General features: G+C 41.5%; 1 protein-coding gene across 2 annotated transcripts; it reads left to right on the forward strand.

Annotated features, from left to right (window-relative positions):
• Positions 1-1,819: 1,819 nt before the first annotated feature.
• LOC106585557 (BCL2/adenovirus E1B 19 kDa protein-interacting protein 3-like) lies at positions 1,820-16,706 on the forward strand. Of its 2 annotated transcripts, none has more exons than XM_014171907.2 (6): positions 1,820-1,934; positions 12,469-12,739; positions 12,842-12,923; positions 13,049-13,143; positions 13,561-13,710; positions 14,520-16,706. In XM_014171907.2, exons 1-6 carry the CDS (start codon positions 1,847-1,849, stop codon positions 14,566-14,568), a joined length of 735 nt encoding a protein of 244 aa, XP_014027382.1. In that variant the 5' UTR covers positions 1,820-1,846; the 3' UTR covers positions 14,569-16,706. The 2 variants fall into 2 exon arrangements, with proteins under 2 accessions (XP_014027382.1, XP_045562770.1); XM_045706814.1 differs by lacking the exon at positions 1,820-1,934 and adding an exon at positions 9,733-9,931.
• The last annotated feature ends 2,030 nt before the right edge of the window (positions 16,707-18,736 follow it).

Raw genomic sequence — 18,736 nt, forward strand, 5'->3', positions numbered from 1 at the left:
GAGAATGATTTATTTCTGTCTTCCATCACATTCCCAGTGGGTCAGAAGTTTACATACACTCAATTAGTATTTGGTAGCATTGCCTTTAAATTGTTTAACTTGGGTCAAGTGTTTTGGGTAGCCTTCCACAAGCTCCCCACAATAAATTGGGTGAATTTTGGCCCATTCCTCCTGACAGAGCTGGTGTAACTGAGTCAGGTTTGTTGTAGGCCTCCTTGCTCGCGCACACTTTTTCAGTTCTGCCCACAAATTTTCTATAGGATTGAAGTCAGGGCTTTGTGATGGCAACTCCAATACCTTGACTTTGTTGTCCTTAAGCCATTTTGCCACAACTTTGGAAGTATGCTTGGGGTCATTGTCCATTTGGAAGACCCATTTGTGATCAAGCTTTAACTTCCTGACTGATATCTTGAGATGTTGCTTCAATATATCCCCATAATTTCCCCTCATGATGCCATCTATTTTGTGAAGTGCACCAGTCCCTGCTGCAGCAAAGCACCCCCACAACATGATGCTGCCACCCCTGTGCTTCACGGTTGGGATGGTGTTCTTCAGCTTGCAAGCCTCTCCCTTTTTCCTCCAAACATAACGATGGTCATTATGGCCAAGTAGTTCTATTTTTGTTTCATCAGACCAGAGGACATTTCTCCAAAAAGTACGATCTTTGTCCCCATGTGCAGTTGCAAACCCTAGTCTGTCTTTTTTTGATTTTCCCATGATGTCAAGCAAATAAGCACTGAGTTTGAAGGTAGGCCTAGAAATACATCCACAGGTACACCTCCAATTGACATAATTTATCTGAAGCTTCTAAAGCCATGACAACATTTTCTGGAATTTTCCAAGCTGTTTAAAGGCACAGTCAACTTAGTGTATAAACCTCTGACCCACTGGAATTGTGATACAGTGAAATAATCTGTAAACAATTGTTGGAAAATGTACTTGTCATGCACAAAGTAGATGTCCTAACCGACTTGCCAAAACTATAGTTTGTTAACAAGACATTTGTGGAGTGGTTGAAAAACAAGTTTTAATGACACCAACCTAAGTGTATGTAAACTTCTGACTTAACAACTGTATATCTCTGCTGTCAGTTTAGACTAAAACAATACTTGGAGACACCAGAACAAAATGAATTAATACTTTTCCCCACACACTCCTGTCTTCACAGCTCTTGTGCAAAGCCACCAAATGTCATTCAGAAGGACCTAATTGCCTTTTTCATAGCAGAGGAAATGAGATAAAGTATGTTTCCTGAAGTGACTGGCGGCTTGTCAGGCAGGAGAATGCTCAGGGGATCTTAAATATAATGTATTCACAGGACTCACAACAGAATGCACTTTTTATTTTTGTGAATTTCTTTTATTTGTATGTTTTATTTTGAGGGACTCTTGATAAAGATTGGGAAATTCTGGGTGATTTTAAAAGAAAAAGGAATACAGCAGTTTTAAAGGTTCACAGTATAGGTCTGTTTGCATTTGTCAAACAGAATAAAATACAGTTTAGGTTAATGAGTAATAAAGAATGAATAAAATAATTGTAATACGTTTCTGACTTCTTTCACAGTGAGATGCCTTGTATTTTTATGTCCTCATAATGTATAATGTTCTCATATAAGAAAGTGTCTTGTCATTACATACACAAGCAACATTTTGAAAATTGAGAAAAGAAAGCAAGAGATCAGAAAATTGAAATGCGAAATACAAGGAATACACATCACAAACAAATGTTTATTTGCGTTGCATATTTTGCACAACAAATTTAAAGTTAGTGAATTAATTTGGTGACGTCTCTTCTCAGGTGAGCCAATCATATGTGATACGCCTGCGCGCGCGGTCGCTTGCGTGTCATGTTGACAAACGCTAAAAACGGAGCTGGCAACATGTCCGCCACTGCTGCTGCTCAGCAAAACAATAACGAGGAGCCTAGCCTCAACGGTAAGTATCACCGACAACCTTTTCGAACAATCAAGAGTTTTGAATACATGTCCAACAAATGTGCTTGCTTTTCATGGTAAATGTTTATAACAAAATATCGCAAAAGTTGCCTCTAGGTTGGAATTTCTTCTGCTTCCACAGGGCGGGAGGAGCCCTTAATATTGTTAAAACGTCACCCTTATTGCTCCAATTGATTTACTTTTAATGTTTGAGTGACAGGATTTCAACCAACCATGGAAGGATACCACTAAACTAGTTTGTCTTGGTGCGGGCTTAATCCATATCAAAACATGTCTGAAAAGAAAATTATAAATGAAATGTGTCGAATCCGAACAAATTCCCTATTTTAAGTAATGTAATATGTTTACATAATTCTAGCTATTCATAAGCTTTTATGGTTTGAGTTGCACTTTGCATACATTCAGTGCATTGTCGATTTTCTGAATCCACACAAGGGTGAATGGAATGCTATAGAAATAGACTAGACAACGTTTTTGCAATATGAAACACACGTTTCTAGACGTTTGCATACTGCATGTCTACATATGTGCGTTTCATGCAGAGAACATTTGCATATATAATTATTTTTAAAAATCCCAGAGGTGGGACCAAGTCGCTATTATTCGAGTCACAAGCAAGTCACACATCGAGTTCCAATTAGAACGGGTCAAATACAAGTCGTGCATTCTAAGGGCAAGTCCAGTTGTCACAATTTTTATTTATTTATTCTCAAGTCAATAAAAAATGTGCTATACAGGCAATGAATTGTTCAACTACAAATGAAATAGGATTGTATTTGTCACATGTGCCGAATACAACCTTACAGTGAAATGCCTACTTACAAGCCCTTAACCAACAATGCAGTTTAAGAAAATATATATTTTTTAATGAAACTATTAAGGAGCAACAATACAATAACAGTAGCGAGGCTATATACAGGGGGTTCCAGGACAGAGTCAATGTGCTGGGGCACCGGTTAGTTGAGGTAATATGTACATGTAGGTAGAGGTAAAGTGACTGCATCGATAATAAACAGAGAGTAGCAGCAGCGTAAAAATGTGGGGTGGGGACAATGCAAATAGTCCGGGTAGCCATTTGATTAACTGTTCAAGAGTCTTATGGCTTGGGGGTAGAAGCCTTTTTGACCTAGGGTGGCTGGAGTCCTTGGCAATTTTTGGGGGCCTTCCTCTGACCGCCTGGTATAGAGGTCCTGGGTGGCAGGAAGCTTGGCCCCAGTGATGTACTGGGCCGTTCACACTACCCTCTGTAGTGCCTTGCGGTTGGAGGCTGAGCAGTTGCCATACCAGGCGGTGATGCAACCAGTCAGGATGCTCTCGATGGTGCAGCTGTTTAACTTTTTGGAGGATCTGAGGAACCATGCCAAATCTTTTCAGTCTCCTGAGGGGGAATAGGCGTTGTCGTGCCCTTTTCACGACTGTCCTTGTCTATTTGAGACTACCATACAGCCATTTTCATTATTCTATCCTCAACACATTTTTGATTGTTGTTCATTTTTACAACAAATTCAAACGTGAGCTTCATAAGTAAATGCTCAATTTCAAGCAATTTTGACATAACAAAATACCAGTAGGCCTATGCTAGTACTTGTTGCTTGATGCCCCATTGCTGGTGAGTTTGCAAGGTAAACAGTTCATATTCTTGATCACCAAACAATTTTTGGATCTGCATATTCATTTATGGCAATCCTCTCTCCTTACAATTTGACGTTTACGCTGCACCCGGTCCTATTGCTGTAAAGTAAATCAGCAATCTGTTTGCTAGCGCAAGGATTTTCAAACTTTTTGAACTGCGACCCCCCCCCCCCACACACAAAGGCGTGGTTCAAAGCTTGCGCACAGGGTGAACACGCACGCACAATCACTGCACAAATGTAGCCTGTCATTACAGCCATAAATAGTGATGCATTTTCAAATCACAAGATTCAGAAATTAACAGCGTTTTACACCAGCATTTTGAGACAAGTCATTCAAGTAAGCAGTCAATATCAACTAGGGATATCATGTCACGTTGACCACGTTTAAATGCACACGTTATTCCAGATAGTAGCTCATATCCCGCTTAAGGTCTAATACTGGATAAGCTGTTTACATGCACCTTTTGATATCCCGCTCAAAGAGTATTCCCTCTAACCACAAATAAACAGAATATTCTTCATTTAAGTTCATATGGGTTAAATGGAATAATAACTGATATATGGACACTGACTGTCGGCCTATAACTTCTCACATGTAGTCTAATATTTTTTCTTGCAGTAAAATGATAAAATAAATGTTAATTTTGTCTCAGGAACAGGAGTGGAGAAATTTGATTTCTTTCAGCATCTCTTGAGAAAATGTGAATGTGTGTGTAATGTTATCTTTGACACTGTTCTGCAAGCAGACAATTTCAACCTTAAAATATGCACCCAGTACGAAACAGAAGTTTTATCAAATGTTTTTCTCAGCTTTTCATTTCCTTAAAACTGGTCAAACTGATGACATTTTGCACAAGACCAATCGTTCCACTGTTTTTTAAATGTTTTATTTAATTTAACCTTTATTTAGCAAGTCAATTACGAACAAATTGTTATTTACAATGATGGCCTAACCCGGCCAAACCCTCCCCTAACCCGTACGATGCTGGGCCAATTGTGCGCCGCTCTATGGGACTCCTGATCACGGCCGGTTGTGATATAGTCCGGTATCGAACCAGGGTCTGTAGTGATGCCTCTAGCACTGTGATGCAGTGCCTTAGACCGCTGCGCCACTCGGGAGCTCAAAAGTTATTGTTTTGGAGTTATTGCTTTTTCTCCCCGGTCCCGAAACGAAACAGACAACTTAACTGGTGTTAACTAGATTACTAATGCATTTATTCTATCGTTGTAAGACATTATTCTGGTAAGCACTACTTTATTTAGTCTTCTGGGGCAACAAGTTATGACAGAAGAGAAGCTGCATGTATCGAACTATAGTTGATAAACGTAAGTTCTTATAGCCTTTAGCCTTATCCTACTCCTCCTCTGGTGATGTAGTGGTTAACCCAGGCCCTGCAGCCCCCAGCACCACTCCCATTCCCCAGGCGCTCTCATTTGTTGACTTCTGTAACCGTAAAAGCCTTGGTTTCATGCATGTTAACATTAGAAGCCTCCTCCGTAAGTTTGTTTTATTCAATGCTTTAGCACACTCCACCAACCCTGATGTCCTAGCCTTGTCTGAATCCTGGCTTATGAAGGCCACCAAATATCCTGAAATTTCCATCCCCAACTACAACATTTTCCAACAAGATAGAACTGCCAAAGGGGGCGGAGTTGCAATCTACTGCAGAGAGAGCCTGCAGAGTTCAGTCATACTATCCAGGTCTGTGCCCAAACAATTCGAGCTTCTACTTTTAAAAATCCTCATTTCCAGAAAGAGGTCTCTCACCATTGCCGCTTGTTATAGACCCCCTTCAGCACCCAGCTGTGCCCTGGAAACCATATGTGAATTGATTTCCCCCCATCCATCTTCAGAGTTCGTACTGTTAGGTGACCTAAACTGGGATATGCTTAACACCCCGGCCGTCCTACAATCTAAGCTAGATGCCCTCAATCTCACAAATTGTTAAGGATCCTACCAGGTACAACCCTAAATCCGTAACCATGGGGACCTTCTTAGACATCATCCTGACCAACTTGCCCTCTAAATACACCTCTGCTATCTTCAACCAGGATCTCAGCGATCACTGCCTCATTGCCTGTATGCGTGATGGGTCCGCGGTCAAATGACCACACCTCATCACTGTCAAACGCTCCCTAAAACACTTCAGCGAGCAGGTTTTTCTAATCGACCTGGCCGGGGTATCCTGGAAGGATATTGACCTCATCCCGTCAGTAGAGGATGCCTAGTTTCTCTTTAAAAGTGCTTTCCTCGCCATCTTAAATAAGCATGCCCCATTCAAAAAAATGTAGACCTAAGAACAGATATAGCCCTTGGTTCACCCCAGACTTGACTGCCCTTGACCAGCAGAAAAACATCCTGTGGCGTTCTACATGAGCGTCGAATAGCTCCCGCGATATGCAACTTTTCAGGGAAGTCAGGAATCAATATATTCAGTCAGTTAGGAAAGCTAAGGCTGGCTTTTTCAAACAGAAATTTGAATCCTGTAGCTCTAATTCCAAAAAGTTTTGGTTCACTGTAAAGTCCATGGAGAATAAGAGCACCTCCTCCCAGCTGCCCACTGCACTGAGGCTAGGAAACACTGTCACCACCGATAAATCTACGATAATTGATAATTTCAATAAGCATTTTTCTATGGTTGGCCATGCTTTCCACCTGGCTACCCCTACTCCGGCCAACAGCTCAGCACCCTCTGCAGCAACTTGCCCAAGCCCCCCTTGCTTCTCCTTCACCCAAATCCAGAAAGATGATGTTCTGAAAGAGCTGCAAAATCTGGATCCCTACAAATCAGCTGGGCTAGATGATCTGGACCCTCTCTTTCTAAAATTATCCACCGAAATTGTTGCAACCCCTATTACTAGCCTGTTCAACCTCTCTTTCGTATCGTCTGAGATCCCCAAAGATTGGAAAGATGCCGCTGTCAAAGGGGGAGACACTAGACCCAAACTGTTATAGACCTATATCCATCCTGCCCTGCCTTTCTAAAATCTTCGAAAGCCAAGTTAACAATCAAATCAATGACCATTTCGAATCCCACCGTACCTTCTCCACTATGCAATCTGGTTTCCGAGCTGGTCATGGGTGCACCTCAGCCACGCTTAAGGTCCTAAACGATATCATAACCACCATCGATAAAAGACAGTACTGTGCAGCCGTCTTCATTGACCTGGCCAAGGCTTTCGATTGTGTTATTCACCGCATTCTTATCGGCAGACTCAATGGGCTTGATTTCTCAAATGACTGCCTCGCCTGGTTCACCAACTACTTTTCAGATAGAGTTCAGTGTGTCAAATCGGAGGGCCTGTTTTCCGGACCTCTGGCAGTCTCTATGGGGGTACCACAGGGTTCAATTCTCGGGCCGACTCTTTTCTCTGTATATATCAATGATGTTGCTCTTGCTGCTGGTGATTCTCTGATCCACCTCTATGCAGACGACACCATTCTGTATACTTCGGGCCCTTCTTTGGACACTGTGTTAACAAACCTCCAAACGAGCTTCAATGACATACAACATTCCTTCCGTGGCCTCCAACTGCTTTTAAATGCTAGTAAAACTAAATGCATGCTCTTCAACCGATTTCTGCCCGCACCCGCCTGCCCGACTAGCGTCACACCTCTGGATGGTTCTGACTTCGAATATGTGGATAACTACAAATACCTAGGTGTCTGGTTAGACTGTAAACTCTCCTTCCAGCCTCACATTAAGCATCTCCAATCCAAAATTAAATCTATAATTGGCTTCCTATTTCGCAACAAAGCCTCCTTCACTCATGCTGCCAAACACACCCTCGTAAAACGGACTATCCTACCGATCCTTTAATTCGGCGACATAATTTACAAAATAGCCTCCAACACTCCACTCAGCAAACTGGATGTAGGCTATCACATTGCCATCTGTTTTGTCACTAAAGCCCCATATACTACCTACCACTGCGACCTGTATGCTCTCGTTGGCTGGCCCTCGCTACATATTCTTCGCCAAACCCACTGGCTCCAGGTCATCTATAGGTCTTTGCTAGGTAAAGCCCCGCCTTATCTCAGCTCACTGGTCACCATAGCAATACCCACCCGTAGCACGCGCTCCAGCAGGTATATTTCACTGGTCATCCCCAAAGCCAACACTTCCTTTGGCCGCCTTTCTTTCCAGGTCTCTGCTGCCAATGACTGGAACGTATTGCAAAAGTCTCTGAAGCTGGAGTCTTATATCCCCCTCTCTAACTTTAAGCATCAGCTCTCAGAGCAGCTTACCGATCACTGTACCTGTAGACAGCCGATCTGTAAATAGCAGACCCACCTACCTCATCCCCATATTGTTATTTATACTCATGCTCTTTTGCACCCAAGTATCTCTACTTGCACATCACCATCTGCACATCTATCACTCCAGTGTTAATGCTAAATTGTAATTATTTTGCCTCTATGGCCTATTTATTGCCTTTCCTCCCTACTCTTCTACATTTGCACACACTGTGCATAGAGTTTTCTATTGTGTTATTGACTGTACGTTTTATATATTTGTATCTCTGTTGTTTATGTTGCACTGCTTTGCTTTATCTTGGCATGGTCGCAGTTGTAAATGAAAACTTGTTCTCAACTGGCCTACCTGGTTGAATAAAGGTGAAATAAAATGTAAAAAACTATCAGAAACTTGTCTAAATTAGGGGTGAATGTAGCAATTATGCTATGCAGTCCAGTACGGAGTTTCAGCAAAGTGAATTATGGTGGATTGAACTGCACAGGTAGGTAGACCACTTCAAAAAGTAATTTGTTTGACAGTCAGATGAAAACATCACACAACACCCATAATATGCAAAACTCAGCCTGCGCAGACCGTGTAAAGCAACAGTAAACATGTTAAAATGTTCACATGCCACAGTATCCCATCTAAGATCAACATATCCCAGGCATCTTATCCGGGTTTCTCATAACCGGGGTACAAGCTTTTCGATTTATTTTAACAGTGATATGATGTTTACATGTGTCAACTCAGAAGCAGAATACTTGAGATCCCGAGTAATAACGGGATATTGGTTTGCATGTAAACATGGTCATTGTCACTTCTCTGGAGTCCAGAGCAAGCTGGATCATACCTGTATGAAGCGGATGTTGCAGGATTGAATGGAATGCATGATCTGTCTTTAGCCTTTTTTCTTCCTCACAAGTATCTTAATTAGTTTGCCAGAATTATACATCTTCATCTCATAAGAATTTGAAGGGTGTGTGATGTTACAGCTATCTTTAGAAAATATAACCAGTACTACCACTGAGGTATATAATTAACCCACCCAAACTAGGCCTATCTGAAATATGAACATGATCAATGAAATCACCAACATATTGTTGTGACAAAGATGATGTGTCTGTAGGAGATTGCTAAATGGTACTTAATATGGATTAATGTAGGGAGGCTACATTAATGGCAGGCAAAACCGGAGAAAATTAAACAAGTGCTTTCTGGTCACTAATCTGAATATGTGTGCGCGCCAATGCTGATATTTGGTCAACAGTCAAGATGTGCAACTTTTTGGTTCTGAAGCACAGATTAGATGATTTTGAAACAAGAATTTGGTGCATTTCCGTAGACCTATGTTAGTGACCAGGTTGAATAAGCGAAGGTATAAATATAAAATACAAATGGTAGGCTACACTCGCAACCCATCCAAAACCTTTTCACTGAGCTAGCTCACCCGATCTGTGTTGACAGATAGTTTGCTGGTACAATTAGAGGGCCAAGTGTGCGTTTCACAATTTTTTTTCGCAAGTGCGATATTGTCTCTGGCTGTGTGGAGAGTAATTCACAGAGAGTCTGTGCCACAAAGTAAGTGACAAAACATTATAAAAACCTGGCCAGATAAGTCTCCAGTCAAATAAGAGTCCCGAGCGTTAAGGCTCCAAGTCATTTTATTTTTTATCATGTTGAGTCTCAAGTCATCAAATTTGTGACTCAAGTCCAAGTCATGCGACTCGAGTCCACACCTCTGTCTAAGCCAATCAATTGCCCATAATACTCAGTGATAGGCTACTGAGTGTCATCATACCATATCCTTACAAGGCTTTCTCATAATAAGATTGAGACATTGAGCAGCCTACCTAGTATCAATCTAATCAGTAATAAAAATAATGTTTTTTTTCTTTTTCAGTAGGGGTGGTAAATCTGTTTGGGTAGGAACTGTCAAAAGTAAACCTTGCAGATAACGCAATAGGTATATTGCCTACTTCCACCCCCAATGACCGCTACTGTATGCTGAACAGTCTCAATATTCACATGACCATCAGAGGCAGTTTCTAAACTGCCCACACAGTCCACGTTGGAGGAAAAAGCACAAGATTAAGATGGTATAGGTTTGTATTATCTGTGTCCTTGTATAGTACTTTCTGTTCCTTTTTGTCCTTTTTATACAGTATGGAGATGCAGAGTGAGTTTCTGGTAGAATGCACAGGGAAAGTCCTAGAAGAGGTTTAGTTAGTTGAATGTTGCACAGGCGTAACTGGCTAAATATTCAGGCCCTGGATTTGATGGCCCTGGATTCGATGCTTAGCTTGATTGCAGAGATTGCATAACTCCCCTCCATCCCTCCTACCCGTGCATGGGAGCAGTTTGGATTCCATTCAGGCAGCCTGCTGTTAGAGGCAGTAGCACTATCATTATGAAATGTAGGCTATCATCTGGATAGTGTGTTTATTTATAGAGAAGCAATCAAATGAAGCAAAATGATGAATAAGAGGCATACTATTTCAGATAATGATGCATAGACATAACATCTCTATGCTATGTCTATGTTTTATAGAATATGCACATTATGTAAGGACCTAGATTGGAAATGGAACCACATAACCTCACTGACACAGTGGCATTCAGGCCACCCCTACTAACCTTGTCCCCAGGCTCAAATTAGAGAGTGAGCTGGCTGGTGGATGAGATTACCCCATTACAAGTCCAATTGATGTCCCCAAGAGAGGAAGTCAGGAATGTTTTGCTTAATAGGCGTGGGTGCTTGTTATGACTGTGAGCAAAGACTGAGAGCATGCTTTGTTCAAGTTGCGGCTTAAAGCAGGCTAGACTTTGAGTCCAGGGCCTTTTTCTAAACTGAACTCTGCTGAAGTCTGCTATACTATATATACAAAAGTATGTGGTCACCCTTTCAAATAAGTGGATTTGGCTCTTTCAGCCACAGCTGTTGCATGGCATACAGCCATGCAATCTCCATAGACAAACATTGGCAGTACAATGGCTTTACTGAAGAGCTCAGTCAACGTGGCACATCTGCCACCTTTCCAACAAGTCAGTTCGTCAGATTTCTGCCCTGCTAGAGCTTCCCCCGGTCAACTGTGAGTGCCGTTATTGTGAAGTTGAATTATCTAGGAGCAACAACGGCTTACTCGCGAAGTGGTAGCCCACACAAGCTCACAGCTGGACCACTGAGTGCTGAAGCGCATAAAAATCGCCTGTCCTTGGTTGCAACACTCACTACCGAGTTCCAAACTGCCTCTGGAAGCAACGTCAGCACAATAACTGTTCGTCGGGAGCTTCATGAAATGGGTTTCCGTGGCCAGGCAGCCGCAAACAAGCCTAAGATCACCATGTGCAATGCCAAGCGTCGGCTGGAGTGGTGTAAAGCTTGCCGCCATTGGACTCTGGAGCAGTGGAAACACGTTCTCTGGAATGATGAATCACGCTTCACCATCTGGTAGTCCAAAAGGATGAATCTGGGTTTGGCGGATGACAGGAGAACGCTACCTGTCCGAATGCATAGTGCCAACTGTAAAGTTTGGCGAATGCCCTTTCCTGTTTCAGCATGACAATGCCCCTGTGCACAAAGTGAGGTCCATACAGAAATGGTTTGTCGAGATCGGTGTGGAAGAACTTGACTGGCCTGCCCAGAGCCCTGACCTCAATCCCATCAAACACCTTTGGGAGGAATTGGAATGCTGACTATGAGCCAGGCCTAATCGCCCAACATCAGTGCCCGACTTTACTAATGCTCTTGTGGCTGAATGGAAGCAAGTCCGTGCAGCAATGTTCCAACATCTAGTGGAAAGCTTTCCCAGAATAGCGGAGGCTGTTATAGCAGCAACGGGGGGACCAACTCCATATTAATGCCCATGATTTTGGAATGAGATGTTTGAGCAGGTGTCCACATACTTTTGGTCATGTAATGTATGTTTGTTTTTGTTAATGAAGGCAATCATTTCAGTAACATGCACATGCAACCTTAGGTGTACAAAGATCCTCTACTGGTGTCCTTGACATCTAAAACCCATGCATGCATGTCTATTTTTTGTTTTACAAAATGATTCTGCTTTCATGCATATGGAGTTAGGCCTAATCCTAGGCAGCATAGGGTGGCATCCACTGACTCTCCTGTTAGCATGCACTGCTGTATGTTCCATACAGTGACTTCATTACACATACTGTGAGTGGCTGAGACCAACAAGGCCAGACAAAGCACAGACGTGTCTCATGCATCTGAGATAAAAGGTCCTAAATGGTAGAAGAGATGCATTCCTCTGCCAGGTCTCTCTGCTGTAGACCAAGATGAAATGTAAATGTCTGGATCTCTCTTCGGGCTCAGTGAGTCGTTTTGTGTCATGAGGATTTCTCTCTTTGTTGAATTTGTAGCTAATTGCAAGCACTTACAGCAGCTATTTTGTATTTTCCCAAGTACCACTGCCTTCATTCTCCAGCTTGCTCATTTGAATTACAATAGTAGCTGCAAGTTCTCTTCTCAAAATGCAATGTTTTTTTGGTGACAGTGCAGTAAGCCATGCATCGAATTTGAGAACTTGTCACTGCATCTTTACCATTAGACTTATGTCACTAACATTTTTACTAATACACATACTTCCTCTAAACCCCACTGCCATCTTTATGTTTTCAGGGTCATGGGTGGAGCTGGAGATGAATGGAAACAACAGGAACCAGGCCCTGCTGCCAAACTCCACCACACCCTCTCCTGCCCCGGGGAACGGGAATGAGGGGGAGAGTCAGACCCCTCAGGCCCTGGAGGTGGGGCCAGAGGAGGTGGAGGAGAGTCTGACAGTGGCGTTGGAGCATGTGCCCTCATCCTCCTCTATCCACAATGGAGACATGGAGAAGATCCTGCTGGATGCCCAGCACGAGTCCAGCCAGAGCAGCTCCTCCTGCGACAGGTAAGGGAGTGTCATGTTTTTAGTGTACTCCCTAAACTCTGTCCTCCATGTTGGGGTGTTTGTATAATTTGTGTATTTATTTCCTCCTGTGTTGCACCTCAGTCCTCACAGACCTCCCAGTCCATATCAGGATGACGGCCAAATCACCTTTGATGTGGAGATGTCCAGTCGGAGAGGGAGCCAGGTACAACAACCCGGCCTGCCCTCATGTCTCTCTTCCTCCATCCATGCCCCTGTCTACACTGTTACACTATAGGCCTACAGTACCTCTCTGTTCACATGTGCTCTCTCTCTCCCCCCCATCTGCAGTTAGAGGAGGAAGGTCCAGAGAAAAACAGAGAAGAGGATATCCTGATGAACAAGGTTGCAGATTGGTCCAGTCGGCCTGAAAACGTTCCACCCAAGTAAGGAGACACACTGCACACTCTAACACAGGGTTGGGAAAACTATGATCCGGCTCGCGAGCCCATTCAATCCAGCCGGAGGGAGATTTAAGTATAAAGATAGAAAATGTTGAAATTATAATGGCCCTATATATATTTTTTTTTAGATATCTGCTGTTTTTCTTCCCCAGCAAAAAACTGCGGCCCTTTCAAAATCCCTATGTGGCATTCGAGCCTTTAAAGTTTTCCCACCCGTGCTCTAACACAAAACTGCTAGCCTAAATCATAGCAAAAATAGACAACTTAGTAAATTCCATATCTGCCCAGGCAGACCATGAAGGTGTATAATGCAAATGGCAATTTTCTGTGGGATAACAATGCAATTTGATTCAAAATGGTGAACATGTTCAGTGATTTATATATTATTTTTTTTTGTAGGGAGTTCCACTTCCGTCACCCCAGACGCTCAGTATCCCTAAGCATGAGAAATAGTGGAGCCATGAAGAAAGGGGGAATCTTCTCTGCTGACTTCCTCAAAGTCTTCATCCCTTCCTTACTCCTATCTCACATTCTTGCCCTCGGCATTGGGTGAGTGACTGTTCCATCTTACACAACTAGCAAATCAAATGGATATATGTGAGTATTTGTAGATTGTCTGCTGTTGAATCATTGTCATTAGTGCTGAGCGATTAGTGCTTTTTTGTGATCTGTTCGATTTATACGTTTTTTGATTTTGCTCTAACACAATAAAACAATTAAGTCTCATGATGGTAGTGACTGCCCATTATTACTTATTAACCATAATTTTTCACATTACTTTAGTTGTGTATTACATTAGTTTTATTTGATTACTTTATTCTATAATTTCAAGTTCTCATTTCTCTAGAGCTGCTGCATATGCTGTCTGACAAAATCACTATTTTGTATTTCTTAAATAAGGCGTACTTTTATGACTGCTGAATACCAAACTATCAATCACTTAGATCATATCTTTTCAGGTAGACATACCTTTGCAAAGCAACAGCTGCTCTCTGTATCCCCTCACGATCGCGCATTCTTCTGCCTCTTCCGTCTCTTCCGTAGCAGGCATAAGAGACTGGACAAGGTAGATAGATTCGCAATGGATTATGGTCATTGTAGTTGACTACCATATTTTTGCACTAAACTATGTAGAATATTGGCCTGTTGGAAACTACAACTCCCTACTACATCACACAGTTCAGGCTGGGTCTGATTTATCTTTAGAGAAAATGTTCAATGTGCGCATTGAGCTCACAGAAGGAAAAACTGAATGAAATGAACCATTGTCGCTTAATTAGCTGTTTTAAAAACAACAAAAAAACAACAATGTCAGTTAAGCGCTCAGCATTGTCATGCTGTACTTATTGTCTCTTTAGGGTCTACATTGGGAAGAGACTCCCCACGCCTTCCACCAGCTCTTTCTAAACCCAAAGTGAAGCAGAGCCTGGAAGTCACATCAAAATTATCCTGTTGACTAGTTGTTACAATGTCTTCATGTGCTTAAATGCCCTCTTTTCCTCTGCATCCATTGTATGCCTAGCTATCTCCTTTCAACCGTTTTCCCCCCCCCTTTAGTTATTTGTACCACTTTATCTGACAATGACTTACCCAAGTTTTTGATGTAGCGTGCTTTTGGAGTGTTCATAATTCATAAATGACTGGGAACCTTTTACTTTTTGACACAGATTGGCTTTGAACAGTAATGACCACTAGCAGCACATAATAGTTAACAGCACCTGCCTGAATCTGAGTGTTGTACTTCTGGACAAAATTATTCTTCAAAAGCTGTTGATACTGTACTGCACAAACACTGTGACTGGTATTGGATGGCACAGGGTTTGGGAATCTCTCATAGATTTCTATACAGATTCCTTGGCTTAGATCGAGAGAGAGTGCTTTGAGAAATCAAGAATTCCTCTACTGCTCCTACTACTCCAAGTCAGTTAATTTCATGGTGACTTTTACCTGAACCAAAATAAGCTACATATCTACAGTACGTCTTTCAATTGGCATTGAGCATTGCAGTGACTGTGAATCAAGTGGTTTGTTGTTCAGATTTGTTATTTTATTACATGTTTTGGAATAATATTCAGCCCAGACTTATCAATTCAGGAGAAGTTTGCTTGTATTCCAGCCTACTCTAGTTATACCTTATTTTTGTCATTTAGTAGCCCCAAATAATTGAAGGTGGTCTCTTGGTGAAAGGGTGTGAATAGTGATGCTAGTAGCTACTGCAGGTTTCCATTGATTAACAGGAAAACATCCCAGTAGATAGATGCAGAAAGAATAGTACATCTAAATGCTCTGCAGTACAGGGTAAAGGAAAGTTTGAATGAAGACTTTTTATGTACAATAGTTGATACAAATATACACAACCTGCCTGCTGTTCAACAACTCAAATGTGTCAATGCCACACATTCTTCCTTTCGTTTGTCATATCTTATTTATTTTCTCCAAGCTGATTCTATAAACCTTTTGAATGTAAGTTTTCCTGTCTGGTAACACGCCCTCAGTGTATAGGTCCAGCCACCATACAGAGTAGGATGTATTGGTGGAATGATGTTATAACTGTCCACGAATAATTCTGTTTTGTTGCTTTTGGTACACAAAATGACTACTGCATAGTGCCAAATATAGATTTATTTTAATCTCAGCGCTTTCATTACAAAGGTAACACGCACAGTGATTTCTCAACTATTGGACAAGTTTAACTAGAAGGTTAGACTAACACAAACAGTGACATGCACTCATATCTCCAGTCCTGATAAGTCACCTACCTGGTTTTGACATGTCCTCTAGTGATCCATTTTGAGATTTTTCATGATTCTTATTGTGAACATTTTGTGTATGCATGAAATATGTTTCCATTCCCCATAGGCATACATTTCCATAAAGCAGACCATATGTAAGTAATGATTTTTGGATAAATGTTTAACAATGACCTATTTAGTACTGAAATAATTTTATGAAATCTGATAAAGGACCCTTTTTCTCTTTTTTGCAATAATAAAAAGCATGTTTTTTTCATACACTAAGTAATTATTCTCACATAGTGTGCGATAGAATCTCCTGGGAAAGTAACTATACAGAACCAGCACTCCACCACTGCTTGGTTATTTCGTTTTTTTTTTTTTTTTTACTTTGGGGGGAAGGGTGAGTGGACAATGGGGATAAATGTGATGACAGTAGTAGGGTTCTTTTTTTTGAGTGGGATTGTTTTTTTGTGCCTCTGTTCTTGGTTTGTGCCAACTCAAAGTAACTCCCATTGCATGCATGCCTTTAGCTTGTAATTGGCATTGATTAACTTATCATTCATGAGATGCCAAAGGCTGTCATAGCTTTCATTTAATATTGTCAAGTCCATCCTGTATCTAACGCAGAAGAAGTATGTGCATTATCATTGGTTGAATTTTTTTTTCCTTTGATAATACAAACTGAAAGATGCTTTTCCTTGGAACATGTTTTGTTTGTGATATTGATTCTAGAAGCAAGAACTTTCAGCCTTGTTTGATAGTTTTTCCAATTTGATGAAAATCTGACATTAAAATGAGAATTAACCGCAATACACTCCAATGTGGTTTTTGAATGGTGAAAACGGATATAACAGAAATGCATTGTAAAACAAAGAACATTGTCAACAGGAGGAAGGTGGGTGATGGATTAGTGTCAAGTACTCTTGATGCATGAAAAGTAGAAAGAATAGGCAGTGGGAGAGGTGTTTCACATTAATTGGCAGATGTTTATTGAACCTAGACAGCGACTGGGTAGATGTAACAGTACCTTCTCTCCATATTTTCAAACAGTGACGCACTAAATCAATAATAAGGTCAAATGAACCACTTTGCATTGATCTGAATATCGGTGAAAGGTTGTAGATTATTGTTGCAAGCAAGGTTTATTGCTGTTATCTATGACTTGAATAATTTAAACAATGTCAAGTCACCCCTTTTACCAAGTTAAGGAGCAGTTAATGTTGAGGTTTAGAGGAAATATTGTGTAAATAGAAAAGTACTGTATTAAGATGTCTGTCTTAGCCTCAGCATGCTGTCTCTAAATGAATGCTTACGTTTCTGTCTGTGTATGCCGAAACACTGTTTGAGGACCAGATCCCTTTTGGTTCATCCCATTAATTCATGTTTCTATTATACTCTGAGGGATAAATAGCTCTTTTAACCCATGGCAAAAGAGGAGAGGTTTGGGGATTTCAGACATCTCGATTGGCTTACAGCAGATGTTCTGATGTTGAAAGAAGTGGTACAGTGCATTTGGAAAATATTCAGACCCCTTGACTTTTTACGTTACAGCCTTATTCTAAAATTGATTAAATAGTTTCCCCCTCATAAATCTACACACAATACCCCCATAATGACAAGGAAAAACTGGTTTTTAGATGATTTTTTTGTTGTTCCACATTTTATTAAAAATAAACTGAAATTACATTTACATAAGTATTCAGACCCTTTACTCAGTACTTTGAAGCACCTTTGGCAGCAATTACAGCCTTAAACCTTGGGTATGATGCTACAAGCTTGGCACACCTGTATTTGGGGAGTTTCTCCCATTCTTCTCTGCAGATCCTTTCCAGCTCTGTCAGGTTGGATGGGGAGAGTCGCTGCACAGTCTGAGGTCCTGAGCGCTCTGGAGCAGGCTTTCATCAAGGATCTCTGTATTTTACTCCATTCATCTTTCCCTTGATCCTGACTAGTCTCCCAGTCCCTGCCACTGAAAAACATCCCCACAGCATGATGCTGCCGCCATACTTCACTGTAGGGATGGTGCCAGGTTTCCTCCAGATGCTTGGCATTCAGGCCAAGGATTTTAATCTTGGTTTCATCAGACCAGAGAATCTTGTTTCTCATGGTCGGAGTCCTTTGGGTGTCTTTTGGCAAACTCCAAGCAGGCTATCATGCCTTTTACTGAGGAGTGGCTTCTATCTGGCCACTAGCATAAAGGCCATTGGTGGAGTGCTGTAGTGATTGTTGTCCTTCTGGAAGGTTCTCCACATAGGAGCTCTGTCAGAATGACCATCGAGTTTTTGGTCACCTCCCAAACCAAGGCCCATCTCCCCTGATTGCTCAGTTTGTCCGGGCGGCCAGCTCTATGAACTGTCTTGGTGGTTCCAAACTTCTTCCATTTAAGAATGATGGAGGTCAGTGTTCTTGAGGACCTTCAATGCTGCAGAATTATTTTTGGTACACTTCCACAGATCTGTGCCTTGTCACAATCCCCTCTCGGAGCTCTATGGACAATTCCTTCGATCTGATGGCTTGGTTTTTGCTCTGACATGCACTGTCAACTGTGGGACCTCCATATAGACAGGTGTGTGTGTGTGCCTTTCCAAATCATGTACAATCAATTGGACAGGTGGACTCCCAAGTTGTAGAAACATCTCATGGATGATCAATGGAAACATGATGCACTTGAGCTAAAATTGAGTCTCATAGAAAAGGGTCTGAATACTTATGTAAAGGTATTTCAGATTTATTTATTTTTTTAAATAAATTTGCAAACATTTCTAAAAACTGTTTTGGCTTTCATGGGGCATTGTGTGTAGATTGAGGGGAAAAATTATTGAATCTATTTTAGAATAAGG

Source organism: Salmo salar, chromosome ssa24, assembly GCF_905237065.1.
Source record: "Salmo salar chromosome ssa24, Ssal_v3.1, whole genome shotgun sequence".
Taxonomy (NCBI): Eukaryota; Metazoa; Chordata; class Actinopteri; order Salmoniformes; family Salmonidae; genus Salmo; species Salmo salar.